Below are 16,648 nucleotides of genomic sequence, written 5' to 3'. Positions count from 1 at the left end.
GTGTGTGTGTGCGTGCATGTACTTCAAACTGAAGGACTCGCCGGTCATCTTCCCTGAGAGCGGGTCCAGGAAGGCCAGTTTGAGGCAGCAGAGTGTGGGCGGACCCACTTCATACTTAATACCCACCACTTTCACACACTCCTGATCCTATAACACACACACACACACACACACACACACACACCAGTTAATGGACACCGCAATTCTGAGGCAACAGACACATTTTAGAAATTATTAAAACTGAAGATTTTCAGTTTCTGCCACCATGGAATCCTGCATTCGGATTGGTCTGAATCTCAGGTTTACATTCACACTGTTTTGTGGACTTTCCACAGGTTACAGATTAAATACAGCTAGAAATAGATAAAAATGACATAAGTTATAACTGTTGGCAAATTGGTGCGAGAGGAAACACTTGAAGAGGTCTCTCTCTGTGTGTGTGTGTGTGTGTGTGTGTGTGTGTGTGTATACACGTGTGTTTTACCCTGAGGTCCAGTCTGTTCCAAGGCTGTTTCTGAGGGTTAACGCTGTAGACTTTGGCACGACGCACCGCCCGCACATACGCCTGGTGACCCTGCCGGAAATATATCAACTACAGAGAGACACAGAGTTTACTGGTTTGTTCATGTGCACTGTTTAGTCCCTCAGCATGTAAACGCACTCTGCGTGGGTGTTTGTTTTACCTCGTCCCCCATCTGAGGTAGAAATGGAGACCGCCTGGGTATCGTCTCCATTATCCAGGGTGGGGGAAGCCACTCTTCAAGCTCACCGGCAGGAACCACCTGCATATGCGCGTGTGCACGCACACGAAAGGATGATTCAACAATTTAAAAAAATAAAAAATATAAAAGGTTTATTTCCAAAAAACAAAAAAGTTTTCGATGTAAAAAATTATGAACTAAAAATGACTATTTAAAAAAAATTAAATATTTGATATTTTGTTTTACCCTGCTTGGATTGGATAAATTTGATCAATACTGTTTGATTTTTTTTAACATTACCTTCTGAATTAAAAAAAAAAATTGTTTCAATCCATATTTTATATAGAGACACAAATGGAAATTTATAAACGAGTACAAATTAAAATGTCAATAACCCACAATCCTTTATTTATTTTTTTCAGTCCATCGCCATAGACATTGTGACCCACCTTCTGTTTAGTTTGTTTGGGATTCTTTTTCTCCTCCTCCTCCTCTTCGTCCTTGCGACGCTCCTCCCCCTCTTTTCGCCCCTCCCTTTCATCTTCAGAGCTGCTGCTCCTGGCAATACGTGCCGGCCTTCTGATTGGTCGTTTGGGCGGCTGCAGGTTGATCCCTGCATCTGCCGTCCAATCAGAATACTCGCTGGAGGAGTCACTGGAGAAAATTAAATGATAAAAGGTAACGTGATGTCAGGGTGTGGGCGGAGCTCTTGTAATACCAACAACTAAGCAAGATAAAAATGGTGGTATGATGCAAGTGTGGCTTAAGGTGTGATGTAACCAGGTGGGTGGAGATTTCCATGACATTAAGTGAATATCGGCATGTGGGCGGAGTCACGTTTGCAATGTGAACAGACCTTGAGCTGCTGGCGTTCTCCCACTGAGCTTCACCTTCAGAGAACGCATCACTGTTCTCGTTATGATCCTCCTCCTGCTACACACAAAGTTAGCGCAGTAAAGTAAATCTTACAGTGTTAAATGATAACAGGAACTTCTTTCACTGCTGTTCCACGATGAAGATAATTACAAGTGTTGTACAAAAAAAAAAAAAAGTAAAACGTTTAATTTATTACTAAATTAAACAGTCATCATCAACAAGCTGCTGCAGTCCAAAAGGAACAGGAACTCAGGAATGCACAGTTTTAGGAAATTAACCAACTTTTGAGTGGGAGCTGCGACTCCACTTCATCTTAACACCTTGTCATTGATTATTTTCTGAGAATAGCCTGACACAGTGTTTTATTCCTCACACAGCTACCTGGGAACTTTCTCCATCACTCAAGAATAAAGTCAGGTGTTAAACCAGATGATGTTTCATCAACAAGTTGAAAGCTGTAAAACATCAAAATGAACCAGAATTTCAGTTCACGTCAATGTTGCACCTCTGCCTCGCTGTCTGATTCGCTGATGCTGTCCTCGTGTGTGTTGGTGAGCGTGTGCGCGCGCCTCCTCTCCCGAGCTGACCGCGTGTGATACGCGTGTCTTTTCTGCTGCTGTTTTCTCTGAGGTCTCCGCAGAGAGCGCGCTGAAGCGGCAACCGGCTCCGTCTGAATAGAAAACGGACAAAAAGAAACCCCACAGTAAATAAATGAAAGGATAAAAGATGCAAAGCAAAATCAATACAATGTGCCGGCGTGTGGGAGTGACTCACTCGAGTCGTATGGACAGGCTTTTTCTTCCTCTCCATGTGATAGAGAGATCGCTCCAGTTCTCCTTTAGCCAGTCGACTCTGCTCCATTATCCTAAACACACACACACACACACACACACACACACACACACACACTTCTATTTTCCGTCCAGTAAAGAAATCATAATGTGCTACTGAACTATTTTTATGGTATAACCCACCACATATTTAACAGTTATTCCATGAAATCGAGTCGTACATGAGCCGACAGGCGACGAGGCGCGTAGCACCGGGATTGAGTGGAATAACTGTTTTATTCTATCCACATTCACTGGATTCTGAGAAACAGAGCATTTTTATTTTTTTGAAAATTCGATAAATTAAAAAAAAAAAAACCCCGTCCAACAAAATAATTTCTGCTTAGAATGTAAACAAACCGGCGAAATGCTGGAGTCTCAAAAGTAGCCGGTCACCGGCGGCAAATCGCCGTCTGTGGCTTGTTATGCCGACGGCTATTGTCAGTCGAGTCACAAAATTTAATATTAAATATTTCTGACGGCAAAAGAAGTTGTGAACGTAAATTACATCCACTATGTCATGTATGTCCGTTGCCGCGTCAACTTTGTTTACATCCTCGACATGAGTGCAGCCATTACTGCCCCTTGTGCCATATGTAAGCCGTACTCTGATTGGCTTAGAGTGTTCCATGGACTGTGAATGGTTCATACCATCATGTGACTCACAAATGGCGATGAAGAGAGTTGCAAGCGGCTCCATGCTGGATGCGTGGCTAAAAAGGTCTAGAAGGAAAGGCAAGTACGTTTTGAACGCAAATTTATTCGGTCATTGTGTTGATATAGAAAAATAAATACGTCTTAGTCCACCGTTTCTCAGCCTTGCTTAAGACATTATAATCGCAGATCGTAAAGTTGACTCTGCGTTTGACAGCTGCTCGAAGAAACAAACTGCGTGCGTAACAACGCTAATCAAGCTTAAGCTAGACGACCCGCCTCAAAATACCCGTCCCGGGTAAATGTTATCCCAATTTTCGATGACCTGTTCCAAACCATCCCGCCCCATGAAAAATTCGTACTTGCATCTCTCTCTCATATATATATATATATATATATATATATATATATATATATATATATTAGTGCTGTCAAGCGATTAAAATATTTAATCACGATTAATGTCGCGACTGTCATATATAACTCGCGATTAATCGCAATTTAATCACACATTTTTGTCACACGAAAAACCATTGTAATTCTCTTATCAGCATAAAAAAGTGAATGGGCTTGTTTTGTACCAATGTTTTTCTTATTGCAAAGCATAACACGTCTTGACACAGCCACTGCTAACTGAAACCTAAGCTGAGCACCGGGGCTCTTCGTCCCGAGACTAACAAGAGAACCATGAGTGAAGTAATCTCCTGCTTGAGTTAGTCTATCAGAGAGACAGGTTACACAGTGACGGTAGGCTTGACATGCTTGATTATAATATAAAGTACACTATTATATTAACTTTAAGTTGTTCGTTGATAAATATTGCATTGAATCTGATCTTTACTGTTTCAGCTCACTTAACACATTTTGTACTTTTACACTTTCTGCCTGTTGATGCGTCGCGCTGTCCAATCAGAGGCGGCCAAATTTGCATATTACAGGAAGGATTTCTGGGATAGCATTAAGTTTACAGTTCAGAGGGATCTGGCTTCTTTAGACGCTGTCTTCTTAAAACTGAATAAATATTTAAAAAGAGCCAAATGAGCCAGTCTTTTGAACGGCTCTTTTCAAAGAACGGATCACAAAGATGCGGATCCCATCAAAGAGCCATAAATCCCATCTCTACTAGTGCGCCCTGCCCGCGCTGGTTCTTTGAGGGAGGAGGGCAGAGGACTCTGGCTGTGTGGGGCGTGGCTAGCTGCTATCGTTTTTCTAAGCAAAGTCTCTGTTCCAAGTTCCTGGCAGTTTCAAAAGCTTATGAAAAACCTACATCATGTCACAGAGCGTTAATCTCGCGATAAAAAAATTATCGCCGTTAAAATTGAGTCAAGTTAACGCGTTAATAACGCGACATTTTTGACAGCACTATATATATATATACACACACACATATATATATATATATACACACACACATATATATATATATATATATATATATATATATATATATATATATATATATATACACACACACACACACACAATATTTGTTGTGCCTAACCCGCACTAAATAACTAGATTTATATAATTTCTATTCAGTGGGCCCCTACATGATTAGGTTGATGAGATTTGGATAAAAGTTATTTTCAATAGAAATGCTGAGACGGTCAATGAGTGCTGCGAGCTGCTGTTTTTTTTAATAACAATGAAGTCAGCTGATGAAGGACATGTAGCTGCATTTTATGTAACAGTTTATTGACTGCCAAAAAATAAACATTTTGATTATAATTGAAGTTGTTTTGTTCTTCATCTGTATTCAAGATTTCACCATATTCAATAGTATTAGAGAATCTGGAGAAACTTGTCACCTTAGCTTAGTCAAAGTGCACATCAGACTTAAAATTATTATATTATCCATATGTGGATTTCAATCAGACTACTTTTTATGTTTGTTTGCAAATATTTCTGAAATTTGATAAAATGACTGAGGTATGATTTCATATTTCAAGTTTCCAAATAGTATTGATTACCCTTTATTTTCACTGTTAAAAGTTACCAGAGGCCACCATTTCTCAGTGCATTTCATAAAATTTTCCGTGCCCAAAGGGGGGCACAGCCCCCTTTGAAACCCCCCCTGCATGCTTTGCGTGCATTACGTCTGCCGCTGGCAGACATTTTACCATTTTGCACCCTGCTGTAAATTATTTGTACCCTGCTATTCTCCCAAACTTTGAAGCCCCTGCAAATGACAGGAGCAAATTGTGAAAAATGTGATAATTCATGAAAAATAAAAGATACGTTCTTACCACCAAATACTTTCATTCCATATTTTATTGCTTTTTTTTTGGGGGGGGGGGGGGGGGGAGGGGGTGTTTCGAGTTTTTATTTCATCCTCGGTTGGTTCAGCAACACGCTCCTCCATTTTGTTTTTCTCTACTCATGATATATGAGCTGATATCCTCGGAGCAGAGTAGCCAATCAATCAGAGCGCATGACTGCTCGTATCCAGTGAATGTGGAGAGAATATATGAGCTTATACGTTGTTCCTGAAAAGTGAGCATGTTATCATTTTCGCTTCGAATCTCAAGTCCAAAACCAAACTCCTTTTTCTGCATCAACGATGTTCAGAGCACATACTTCCTTTAAAAGTACCTGAACACTCCTGAAGGGATTTCATTCACGACCACACGGCGGCTCCACGCGAGCAGGTCTCGCTCCGTGGCCATCTGACTGCGGGGGGCGTTGTTGTGCATCTGTCGAACGCCTTCCACCTGACCGCTCCTGCGCAGGCCGACATTAGGGGGCGACAAAGGACCACCTGCTGCTTCACCACCTGATCAGCAAATCACAGATGATACAAGACCCCATGAACCAGCTTATTATAGAAACAGCAACTTATTAGAATTAGAACGAGCACATTAATATAGACATGCGGTACTGCCAGAGCTGCTGTTATTGAAAATTAACAAACACCTTCTGATAAATTACAATCCAGAACTCAGTAGCGCTGTGGTGTAAAAACTAAACCACATTTCCATTTCCTCCAACACGACACGAAACAAACAAGTCGTGTACAAGTATTCCAACCTCCAGCCTGATTTCCTGAGTTGAGTCTCTCGTCTTGCTGGTGCTGAAGTTGCCGGATCAAACTGTCCAATGGGCTCTCTTCCTGACCCTCATCTGCTGTCTGCTGACCAATCACCTGCTCCACCACCTCTCCGTCACCTAGGCGACAGTAACGCAGTTTTAATGGTTACCACACACTGTCACGAGGCTTTTTTTTTTACTTTTAACTATTTAAAGCAAATTACACACATCTCAAACTAAAATTTTAGCAAATGGCTCATCTGAGGCAGCAAAGGTGTCAATGAGTGTATTTACTGCTTGTACAGTTACCAAAAAATATAAAAGCATTTTAGTTCTGAGAATTTTCTTCACAGTAAAAATCTTGCGACAGCGTACCGTTAGCCATGTAGCCTAGCTGAGGCACCAGTTGCTCCTCCTTGCAGTTCTCTCGGCCGGGTACGAGACGCTGGAATCTTGGAGGATGCGGATTCCCATCCACATCCACGAGGAATGGCGGTGGCATGAGGTGCGGCGCCTGCTGAGTCTGCTCATCCAGGACATAGTTATTGGAGTCGCGGATCAAGGGCCGGAAATCCGTATGGAAGAACATCTGATCTGGAATCTGGAATGGAGCGACAGATCCGGTGTGTTTACAAAGGTCGTTTTTCGATTCCAACCCAAATTAAATTGAGCACACACAGGCTCACCTTCTCGTAGGGTTGGCTGCAGCCGAAGCCGAAGATGAGCAGATGCCCGTGCGAGTCCGTACAGGCAAAGTGCTGACCATCCATCGAGAACTTGCAGTCGAACACCGCTCCGTGACCCTGACCTTCGATCTGAGAGACAGAGAAGTTGAGAGAGATTAGTAATTTAGCATTTAGTGATGATCAGAGATCATCGCTGGTACCATTTGTTACCAATCACTTCAAAATTAAAGAAGTGGCATCATCAGATCACATTTTAATATCAGAACAACAGTTCTATTTAACTAGATTATGTAAGCATCACACGCTCCTTCACATTTCTATTAAAAAAAAAAAAAAAAAGGATCCTCGGACAAAGCTGCCTTCAAATGCTGCCCATGTAAGCAAACTACTTTACAAATGTGCGAAATAAACAGTATGTGCATGTCATGCGAACATTATGTTACGATAAGTTACGAGAACTTCTCACTCACCATGTTGAAGAAGTTTCGAATTTTGACGCCTTTGCTGAGGTCCCAGATGTAGATGTTGCCGTCGTGGCCTGCTGACAGCATGATACGCCAGTCAAAGGGGTGGGGCTCCAGGACAAAGACCTCATCGTCGTGACCCTATGACCAATCAAAACACAAGGTCAAAAATACATCCCTGTTACTGTATTGGTCTTAATAATGCAAACACACACACACACACACACACACCGAGAGCACATGTAGCAGCTGGCCGTTTGTAGTGCTCCAGACTTTGAGGAGCAAGTTGGAAACAGCAGTGACGACTGTTCGGTCACGGCGGTCCCATGCTACCATGGTAACCACCAACTTGGTGGTCTTGTCCTCCACTGCTGCTGTGGAGCTCCTGTAACATACACACACATCAGCTGACACGGACATGCATGACCAGTAGGTGGCACTAAAATATCAGTCAGTTGGTCGGGTTCAATGCCCGAACTGATAATCACATCAGTTTTTCTTTGGCCAATCAGAGACAAGGTACGCCACCACTCTTGCCGGAGCGGTTGGGGGCTTAGGTGGCTTGCTCAAGGGCACTTGAGCCAATCCTGCTGGTCCAGGGAATCGAACCAGCAACCTTTTGGTCCCAAAGCTGTTTCTCTAACCATTAGGCAATGGCTTCCCCTGATAACCAAAATATCATAAACGCATACAAAATAATCCCATCACTCTGATATCTTCATTAATGGAACAAACCAATCATATTTCACGGGTAGGACAAAAACTTGAGAGTCAACCAACAATCGGTCACTTTTTTTAAAAATAAAATTTTAGCAGCTGTGTTCCAGAATTACATCCTTACCACCAGACTGCATACAATTACTTAGAAACATTCCTTACAGTAAACATCATGCAACCATTTCATCTCACCCAGGCAGCTTGGTGCTCATGTCCAACACAACGCTCTTCCACTCCTGCTGCTGGTAGTGCCAGATCCGGGCCGTTCCGTCCCGACTGCCGCTCACAAAGCGTAGACTGAGCACAAACGCAAAACAAATAAATCGGTGAACGAGTGACGACCCAGTTGGTCACAATATAGAAAGAAGAGGAAGGCAGCCAATCAGGGCATGGCAGAGGATTCTCACCTGTCACTGTTGTTGCAGAACTGCACGGCAACGACTTTATCCTGGAAACAATAATCCAAAACAGTCATTACTTCATACTTTATATGAAGAAGTACTCTATATTAAAATTAAAACACTTGAAACTGGTGCATTCACATCAGCAGCTAATGTGACATCTGGAAGTAGGCGTGGACTCTGTGCTTATCAGTTCAAGAATAAAATGTCGGTCAGCTCTAGAAAAAGAGGTATGGTCTATGGACCAGTCAGTTCAAGAAAAGAAGGTGTGGTGTCTGGGCCAGTCAGCTCGAGAAAAGGAGTTGAAGACACTGTGCATGTCAGCTCTAGAAAAAAAAAAAAAGAGGCGTGGCCTCTGTACTTGTCAGTTCTTGTGAAGGAGGTGTGGCCTTGAAATGTGAAAACAGCTCTCATTTAAACAGTACGTCTCCCTTGCCCACCCTCTATTAAATCTCTTCATCCATCCATCCATCCATCCATCCATCTATCTATCCATCCATTCTTCACAGCTCCGAGGTTCCTCTTACTGTGTGTGAGTCCAGGTCCGACAACTTCACAGGGGTCTCACCACCCAGGTAATAAACCCTGATCACATGATCCGTCCCTCCAGTGGCCAGAAACATCCCACCTGAGGTCAAAGGAAAGGTTAGGAGATCAGGTTAAAATGGCTGGTTTACGGTTTACGTCTCATGTGCAGGTGACACGTTAGAAAATAATATCACAACAGTGTCAGCATGAACAGATAAATTCCAGCCCTGATGATAGCCCGACACTGAAACGCAACATTTTGACATCAAGAATGAACGTTCGATTATTATGGATAGATTATTACAGGTCGAGTAACACTTTTAAACTGCACCTATAAGATTAGAACTGTAAATTTGCTTTAAACAATTCAGCACTAGACTACAACACATCGGTTTATGTGTGTATAAGTGCACGTGTGTGTGTGTGTGTGTGTGTGTGTGTGTGTGTGTGTGTGGTGTGTCTCACCAGTACTGAAAGAGCAGCAGGAGATTTGAACCCCAGGACGAGACCGCTCGATGAACTTCACTGGCCTGTCGCTGTAAACACACAGTCACCTGGTTTACTTCCCAAGACAAAGCAGCGAGACATTTTATAACAAACACACACACAGACACACACTTACGAGAACTTCATGGTGAGGCTGTTCCACTGCCAGAAGCAGACCATGCCATCGGCTCCTGTCGAGGCCAGGTAGCGCATTGAGCCGAAAGAGGATGGAGAGAACTGCAGACACGGAGGAAATAAAAATCTGAGTTCCCTTCAAAACTGCCAGAGTAACCAGTCAGACCATAGTTCTCAAAAGAGTGGCACTACGTTAACACACAGCTTCAAAACACACCGAGCTGTACGTAACCCACACACACCTGTATGGAGGTGATGGAGGCGGTGTGCGCCTGGAGGACAGTGATGGGTGCGCAGGTTCGGAGGCACCACACACGGATGACCTTGTCACAACTGGCTGAAGCAATGAGCGTGTTCTCGTAATTCACCGCCATGTCGGAGATCTCGGCCGCATGACCGCGCAGCGTCGCCAAGAGACGCCCGTCGTCTGTCGCCCAGATCTTCACCAGGCAGTCGTCTGAACCCTGACACACGCACAGAGAATTAAATACAAAAACTTGGAGACAGAAATCTTATAAACGCAAAATATCTAAAACCTCACACACACACTCTTTTTACCGTAAAGATGCGGCAGCCCGTTCTGTCAAAGGCCACACAGTACACGGAGGACAGGTGTCCCAGAATCCTCCTGTGCATCTTCATGTGCTGGTAGGTGCAGGGAGGGAGGACGTGACCCAGGCGGGCCACCCCAGTTGCCTGGCGACCGCCTATGATTGACACTGTGAATGGAGAGGGAGGCTTTCAGCTCTGGTAGGTTGAAAGTTACCCGAAGATATTAGCCACATATTACACTCCACGTATGCGTGTGGGCGTGGCTTACCGATATTTGGAGGTTTGGGGAAGTTGACTGGCGGTTCGGGGGGTCGCCCCCTGTGCAGAGCAACTACAGCAGAACCTGTCCATACTGTGTGAGAAGAACCTGAATGAGGGTGAGGGGGAAAAAAAAGACAGATAAAGAGAAAAGGCAGAACATGAGGGAAGAATACACAGAGGGATAAAAGGAGGAAAAAAATGGAAGAAATCCAAGATGGATGGAGAAAAAGAAAGATAAAAATGCAGGAAAGAAAAAAAACAGAATACAGACAGGAAGAAGGAAAGGTGTGGGGGGGAGAGATACAAGAGATGAAAAAAAAAACGATGAAAAGGGGAAAATGGAAAGAAATAAAATGAAGAAAGAATAAAAAAAAAAGGAAGCAAAATAAAAAAAGGAGAACATAAAAGAAAGAAAATGACAGGGGAAAAAAAAGTATCCCTAATGAATAGAGGTGTGTGTGTGTGTCTCACTCCTGGCAGTACGCAGTAGAGACTGTCGGCCACTCCCCAGCAGACTGCGGAGTCCGGGGACACTCGGAGGGATGTGTGTGTCCACTAACGGACACAGCTGCTCACACACACGCAACAGGTAATCTGCTGGGATGTGCTGATTCAGTGCCACCTACACACACACACACACACACACACACACACACACACACACACAATAAAATACAAAAAAAAAAGAACCATTTGCCAGTGCTGTTGATGAATTCTGCATTCTGATTGGTTGTCAGGTGTGGATTAATTCTCTATAACAGCAGCTCTGACAGTAGCGCAAATCACAGGTTTATATTAATGCACTAACACCTGATCATTTCTACAATACTAACAATAACTTAAAGACAATTGCCATGGCGAGGCTTTCTCTCAGGAAACATTTCTATATCTATCATTTCTGGAAGGAATCTCCAGCGTCAGAGGTAAAGCTGATTAAAAAAAAAAAGAGACTGGAGCGGGAATGACTATTTATAGCTGCTCTAATTATGAATGTGAGTGTGAATGGTTGTCTGTGTCTATGCGTCAGCCCTGTGATGACCTGGCGACTTGTCCAGGGTGAACCCCGCCTTTCGCCCGTAGTCAGCTGGGATAGGATCCAGCTCGCCTGCGACCCTGTAGAACAGGATAAAGCGGCTAGAGATAATGAGATGAGAGGAAATAATTTGTTTTGCAGACATTAAACATTAAAAATGCAACTATAAGCATAAAAGATGGGTAAATATTTCATGAATTACAAACTGTAAATGGTGCCAAGTTGCAGTGACGCAAGAGGAAAAAAATCTGGGACATTTCTTCCGGAGAGTGGACAACACTGATGGCTTTTGACAGCTCGTCAATCAAACAGAGACGCACTTGAAGTGACATAACAGCACTTTCAGGTTTTTTTTTTAATGGTGGGTACAAGTATAGCACGACTATCTGAACCCAGACACGATAAAAATAAGAGACCAGTGTAGAACGAACATGAGTTGTAACTCAGTATTCACACTAATCTCACTCACCAGTGTAATTACCTCAGTGCAGATGGGATATACATATTAGGCAGAAAGGGTTTCAGCTCTCAAAGTCAACGTATTGGAAGCAGAAAGATCCGAGACACTTCAATAAGGGCCAAATTGTGATGGTTCAACCACTGGGTCAGAACATCTTCAAAACAGCAGGTCTTGTGTGGTGTTCCCAGTATGCAGCGGTTCGTACTGACTAAAAGTGATCCAAGGGAGGACAACTGGTGAACCAGTGACAGGACAGGGTCATGATCACGGTCACGCAAGGCTCAGTGATGCACATGGGGAGCGAAGGCCAACCCTTCTGGTCCGATCCCGCAGAAGAGCTACGGTTGCAGAAAAAGTGAATGCTGGCTCTGACAGAAAGGAGTCAAAATATACTATGCATCACAGCTTGTTGCATACGGGGCTGTGCAGCTGCAGATCAGTCAGAGTGCCCGTGCTCACTCCTGTGCACCACTGAAAGCACCGACAATGGGCACAGGAGCATCAGAACTGGACCAAGCAGCAATGCAAGGTGGTGTGTGTGGGGAAGAGATGGCACCAGGACGCACTATGGGAAGAAGGCGCTCGGAAATCTTCGGTCCTGGTGTTCATTTTGATGTTCTGTCGCACTGACCTAAACAAACACTGCTGCAGACCAGGTTCACCCCTTCATGGCAACAGCGGCCTCCTGTTTCAGCAGGACAAACTGCAAATACTGTTCATGAACATGACAAAGAGCTCAAAGTGTTGACTTGATTTCCAGATCTAAAACACCTGAGGAGCGTACTGGACAAACAAATCCGATCCCCTGGAGGCCCAAGCTCACAATTTAGAGGACTTTGGTGCCAGATAAGCTCCCACAGCATGTCTGTGAAGATTCTCAGCCATCCAGATCATAGTAAACTGTGGGTGGTAAGTTTAAAAAAAAAAAAGGAGAGCAACTGGACTTGCTTGAAGACATTGCCATGGTGTAGTGGTTAGCATGGTCGCCTCACAGCAAGAAGGTTCCGGGTTCGAACCCAGCAGCCGGCGAGGGCGTTTCTGTTACCCCTTTTCCACCAAATCAGTTCCAGGGCTGGTTTGGAGCCAGTGCTGGTGCTGGTTCACAACTCGTTCAACTTGCTTTTCCATCGCTTGCGGTGCTAAGAGAAGACACGTCATTACGTCGTTATATACGTCAGTTACGTCGCTACGTTTGCATAAACCTTGGTGTGAATATCGAAGCAAAAACAATGCGGAAGAAGCAGCAGCAGCAACAACAACAATAATAATAATAATGGATGACTTTGCGTTTGTACAGCCGCTGCTTCTCGTCGCTTAAAAATGCCGATCTTTCGCGGTCTTGTTATTGTTGTCGGTCTTAACAACTCCGCCCTCCCGCTAACGTAAGCGGTTCTTTCCTCTGGCCCAGCAGAGAGTTGGTGCTAGCCTGGAACCGGTTTTTCTGGCCCCAGAGCCAGTTCTTTGTCAGTGGAAACAGAAAACCCGGTTCCAAACTAAGCACTCGCCCCGAACCAGCCCTGGAACTGCTTTGGTGGAAAAGGGGCATGTGTGGAGTTTGCATGTTCTCGCCGTGTCTAGTTAGGTTAACATGGGGCTGCCTTGGGCTCTAGTGTGGCTGCTTCAGATGGGTTAAATGCAGAGGATGAATCTCAGTGTGCATGTGACAAATAAAGGTTTCTTCTTCTTCACCTCTCAGGTGAACTGAAGAAGCCTTTCGGATGAGAAGTGAAACGTCTTCGAGCAAGTCCAGCTGCTCTGTTTTTTACCACCCACAGCATACATTCAGAGAGCTTGGAGAGTCCAAAGCACGGCTCAGATCACAAGGAGGAACCGACACACTAATCAGTGCTCACAAGGCTTCCTGAACATCAGCCAGACGCTCGCTGCAAGCTCATTGGCCGCGGTGCATGAGTGACGTGAGAAGCTACCATTCACGCTTCGTTGTGGTTGGGCCTCGCGTTAAGTCCCGCCCCTATCGCACAAAGACTCGCGTTTCAAAACCAATTATTATTAAATTTCCTAAACACTCCCCGGAAAAGTTTTTAATCAGACCTCCGACATCACGCGGGTCGTTTAACAAACCTGCATCGTGCGCAAAATTATTTTTGTATTTTTTTAAAAAATGCGAAGTTTTCCGAGGCGCTGGAGGCGCAGCGCTGAGCAGAGACGGAGAGATGGAGCGATTAAAGTTGTGTTTATCTTCTCACCCAATCCTGGAAGTTTCTCCTGTAGCGTTTTCCGTCCCAGCTCCAGCGCTCCGGGATGATCTGAAACACGGAGGTTATTAAACACACACACGGGGAAAACACACTCACAGCACTCAGGAATATCTCTCCGAGGAAAATCCAGCCAATATTTACATCCACAGGAGGAAAAAAAAAAAAACACACACCAACAACCCAAACCCATCAGCTGCTACTTTCCTTCCAGGACGTGAAAAAGCTCTCGCTCACCTCATACTCTTCCAGTTCCTCGCGCAGAGTCTGAGGAGAACAGCGGCTTAGCTTAGCTTAGCTTAGCAAACACTTCACACTGACCATTAAATCACAAAACACATCGGGAACTTGTTGATCTGTTTATTTATTTACCTGTGCCGATTTTTTGCACGGTCCCGACTGAAGAAATCTGACAATCAGGAAATAGAGTTCTGCAAACAACAAGTTAAGCCTTGGGTTAGGTTAGCCTAGCTTAGCTTAGCATATGAAGCTAAAATAAAGAAGAAAGCCTAAAGTGTAATATGTGTCAGCGATTTAACAGAGTACAATATGGGCTTGTAGTGTTATTAGGACGCGCACCGGCTTCAATCTGTGAACACTGTTCCGACGCCATGGCCCCGGTTCCGGGCGCTTTAGCTTCAGGTAGCCTGAGGTTAGTCGGCTCTTTTCGGCTGGGCTTTTTTTTTTTTTTCCTCTCGAAAGCGGCCCTTGTTGAATTGTTCCTTCACCTTTTTTCCTCAAAGCGTGCAGCGACGTCTAGTGGCTAATGCTGGTTACTGCATGCGATGACCACGCGCTGCCGCTAGAGGGCGGAAAACGAAGGGGGGGGGGGGGAAATCCAAAATCAAAATGGCGAACAAAATGAAAGGATAGATAGATGGATCTCTTTTATACAGAAATCCTTCAATATGCTACCTTTGGTTGTTGATGCTAAAACAAAGCCAGTAGAAAGCCACGCTGGTGTGTCTTTTTACAGAACATTCCAGGACCAGAGGTGTGACCTGCAACACAATGAAGCGAACAAGCGATATATTTTTCAACACGAGAAGACAAACTTCATATCTTCGGATCATCATGAAATGTTTTTTTTTATACTATATGGACACATCCACAAGTTATTCAAAATAATTTTAATTTCGATCTGGTTTGAAATTTTAACAGCGCGCATCTAGTCAGCAGGAAAATACAGGGAGTGACTTCATCGAAGTGAAATATCATGAAATATGTCACTCAGATCCGCAACGTATTTCGTATGAAAAATGCAAGTTTTTCAATAAGATTAATATCTTCAAGCCAATGTGTGATTTTCTTTTTATCATATCGACACATTCACAAACAAAAAGTACCCAAATTTCTCAAAACAATTCATCAATTTCCTCACAAGTAACATAGCGAGATGTATGTCACAGTTTTGGTTCTCCATGTCCCAGATGGAGCTCGGATGAAAAATCAAGTGGCGTATTTCCCAGTAAAACACTCGTGTCCACATAATACAATACGATAGGCATGAGAAATACAAATACCCCCAGCATACCGGTGTTGCCAGCAAAAGCACCTCAACACTCAATTCACCCCTAAATGGTTTTGAAAGCGATAAGAATCAGAATTAGAATCAAGTTTATTGCCAAGTACATTCTTATATACAAGGAATTTGCTTTGGTGATTGGTGCTTGAACAGTTAAGATAGAAGAATTTCACCAAGACAAAAATAGTTGTATACATTTTTTATTCTGTGTATATAACTACTTTTGTCTTTGTGAAATTCTTCTATCTTAACTGTTCAAGCACCAATCATCAAAGCAAATTCCTTGTATGTGAGAACTACTTGGCAATAAACTTGATTCTAATTCTTATTCTTATTGCTTTCAAAACCATTTGTGGCAGATCACAGAATCCAGGGACACATGTCTGCCCGGGGGCATTTTGAGTTATTGACAGATTCAGAAAGTACAGTTTCTAAGCTTTCTAATGATGCCTTCCATGTGGAGATCTATCTGACAATATTTGAAGAATGTGTGGCCTTTTGAAAGTGTATACTTCTTAAAACAGAAAAGGGAGAAAATTGCCCTCAAAGTTTTCCATCTCAGCTACTCTGGGTGTAGGGCGGGCACATAATGGTGCTCATTTGCATGACATTAAGGAAAGCCCTACCCCCTACTAGCTAGCACGATGCTACTTTCATGTAAACAAAGATCACCACGTCAATTTTCCTTCCATGCAAAGTATGCCCAACACAATTATGAAGTACAAAAATAAGTCCTAAAGTATACTTTAACGTTTTGTGGTTGAAAAATTACTCACACCGTAGCACGATGATGACACAACTAACACAACACTAGTTTCATGTAAAGCCTCGGTCACAACCAGCCGTATGTGCTCCTACGGCCGGTCTACACGCAAAAAACGCAAGAAACACATGGAGAGCGTGCATGAAACGCACGAGAGCACGCGTGTGAAAAGCACAAGGGCGCGCGTGTGATGTGCTGATTTTCGAGCCGCAGACCGGCCGCAGAGGTTCTTTGTCATGTCAAACAAATTCTACGGGCGCTTACGTTTTTTTCAGGTTGCAAGACAAACTTACGGCCAACGCGCGTCTTTCTCCGTGAACAAAAAAAAACCGC

General features: G+C 43.7%; 1 protein-coding gene across 1 annotated transcript in view; it reads right to left on the bottom strand.

Annotated features, from left to right (window-relative positions):
- brwd3 (bromodomain and WD repeat domain containing 3) overlaps window positions 1-14,752 on the bottom strand; it is a 34,670-nt gene extending 19,918 nt beyond the window's left edge. Inside the window, exons 1-26 of the mRNA XM_060912839.1 lie at window positions 14,607-14,752; window positions 14,400-14,458; window positions 14,265-14,294; window positions 14,019-14,078; window positions 10,790-10,940; window positions 10,326-10,424; window positions 10,064-10,224; window positions 9,748-9,969; window positions 9,507-9,607; window positions 9,350-9,420; window positions 8,884-8,984; window positions 8,363-8,403; window positions 8,148-8,252; window positions 7,470-7,623; window positions 7,245-7,379; window positions 6,775-6,903; window positions 6,464-6,689; window positions 6,089-6,226; window positions 5,654-5,834; window positions 2,352-2,442; window positions 2,083-2,247; window positions 1,558-1,634; window positions 1,151-1,355; window positions 684-782; window positions 485-592; window positions 23-147 (exon numbers count right to left, since the gene is read on the bottom strand). Of these exons, the coding sequence (XP_060768822.1) occupies window positions 23-147; window positions 485-592; window positions 684-782; window positions 1,151-1,355; window positions 1,558-1,634; window positions 2,083-2,247; window positions 2,352-2,442; window positions 5,654-5,834; window positions 6,089-6,226; window positions 6,464-6,689; window positions 6,775-6,903; window positions 7,245-7,379; window positions 7,470-7,623; window positions 8,148-8,252; window positions 8,363-8,403; window positions 8,884-8,984; window positions 9,350-9,420; window positions 9,507-9,607; window positions 9,748-9,969; window positions 10,064-10,224; window positions 10,326-10,424; window positions 10,790-10,940; window positions 14,019-14,078; window positions 14,265-14,294; window positions 14,400-14,458; window positions 14,607-14,640 (3,068 nt within the window). The 5' untranslated portion in view covers window positions 14,641-14,752. The remainder of the gene's footprint in view (window positions 1-22; window positions 148-484; window positions 593-683; window positions 783-1,150; window positions 1,356-1,557; window positions 1,635-2,082; window positions 2,248-2,351; window positions 2,443-5,653; window positions 5,835-6,088; window positions 6,227-6,463; window positions 6,690-6,774; window positions 6,904-7,244; window positions 7,380-7,469; window positions 7,624-8,147; window positions 8,253-8,362; window positions 8,404-8,883; window positions 8,985-9,349; window positions 9,421-9,506; window positions 9,608-9,747; window positions 9,970-10,063; window positions 10,225-10,325; window positions 10,425-10,789; window positions 10,941-14,018; window positions 14,079-14,264; window positions 14,295-14,399; window positions 14,459-14,606) is intronic.
- Window positions 14,753-16,648: the final 1,896 nt, after the last annotated feature.

The sequence above is a fragment of the Neoarius graeffei genome, chromosome 28, assembly GCF_027579695.1.
Source record: "Neoarius graeffei isolate fNeoGra1 chromosome 28, fNeoGra1.pri, whole genome shotgun sequence".
Taxonomy (NCBI): domain Eukaryota; kingdom Metazoa; phylum Chordata; class Actinopteri; order Siluriformes; family Ariidae; genus Neoarius; species Neoarius graeffei.
This window is presented reverse-complemented; position numbering and strand designations above follow the sequence as displayed.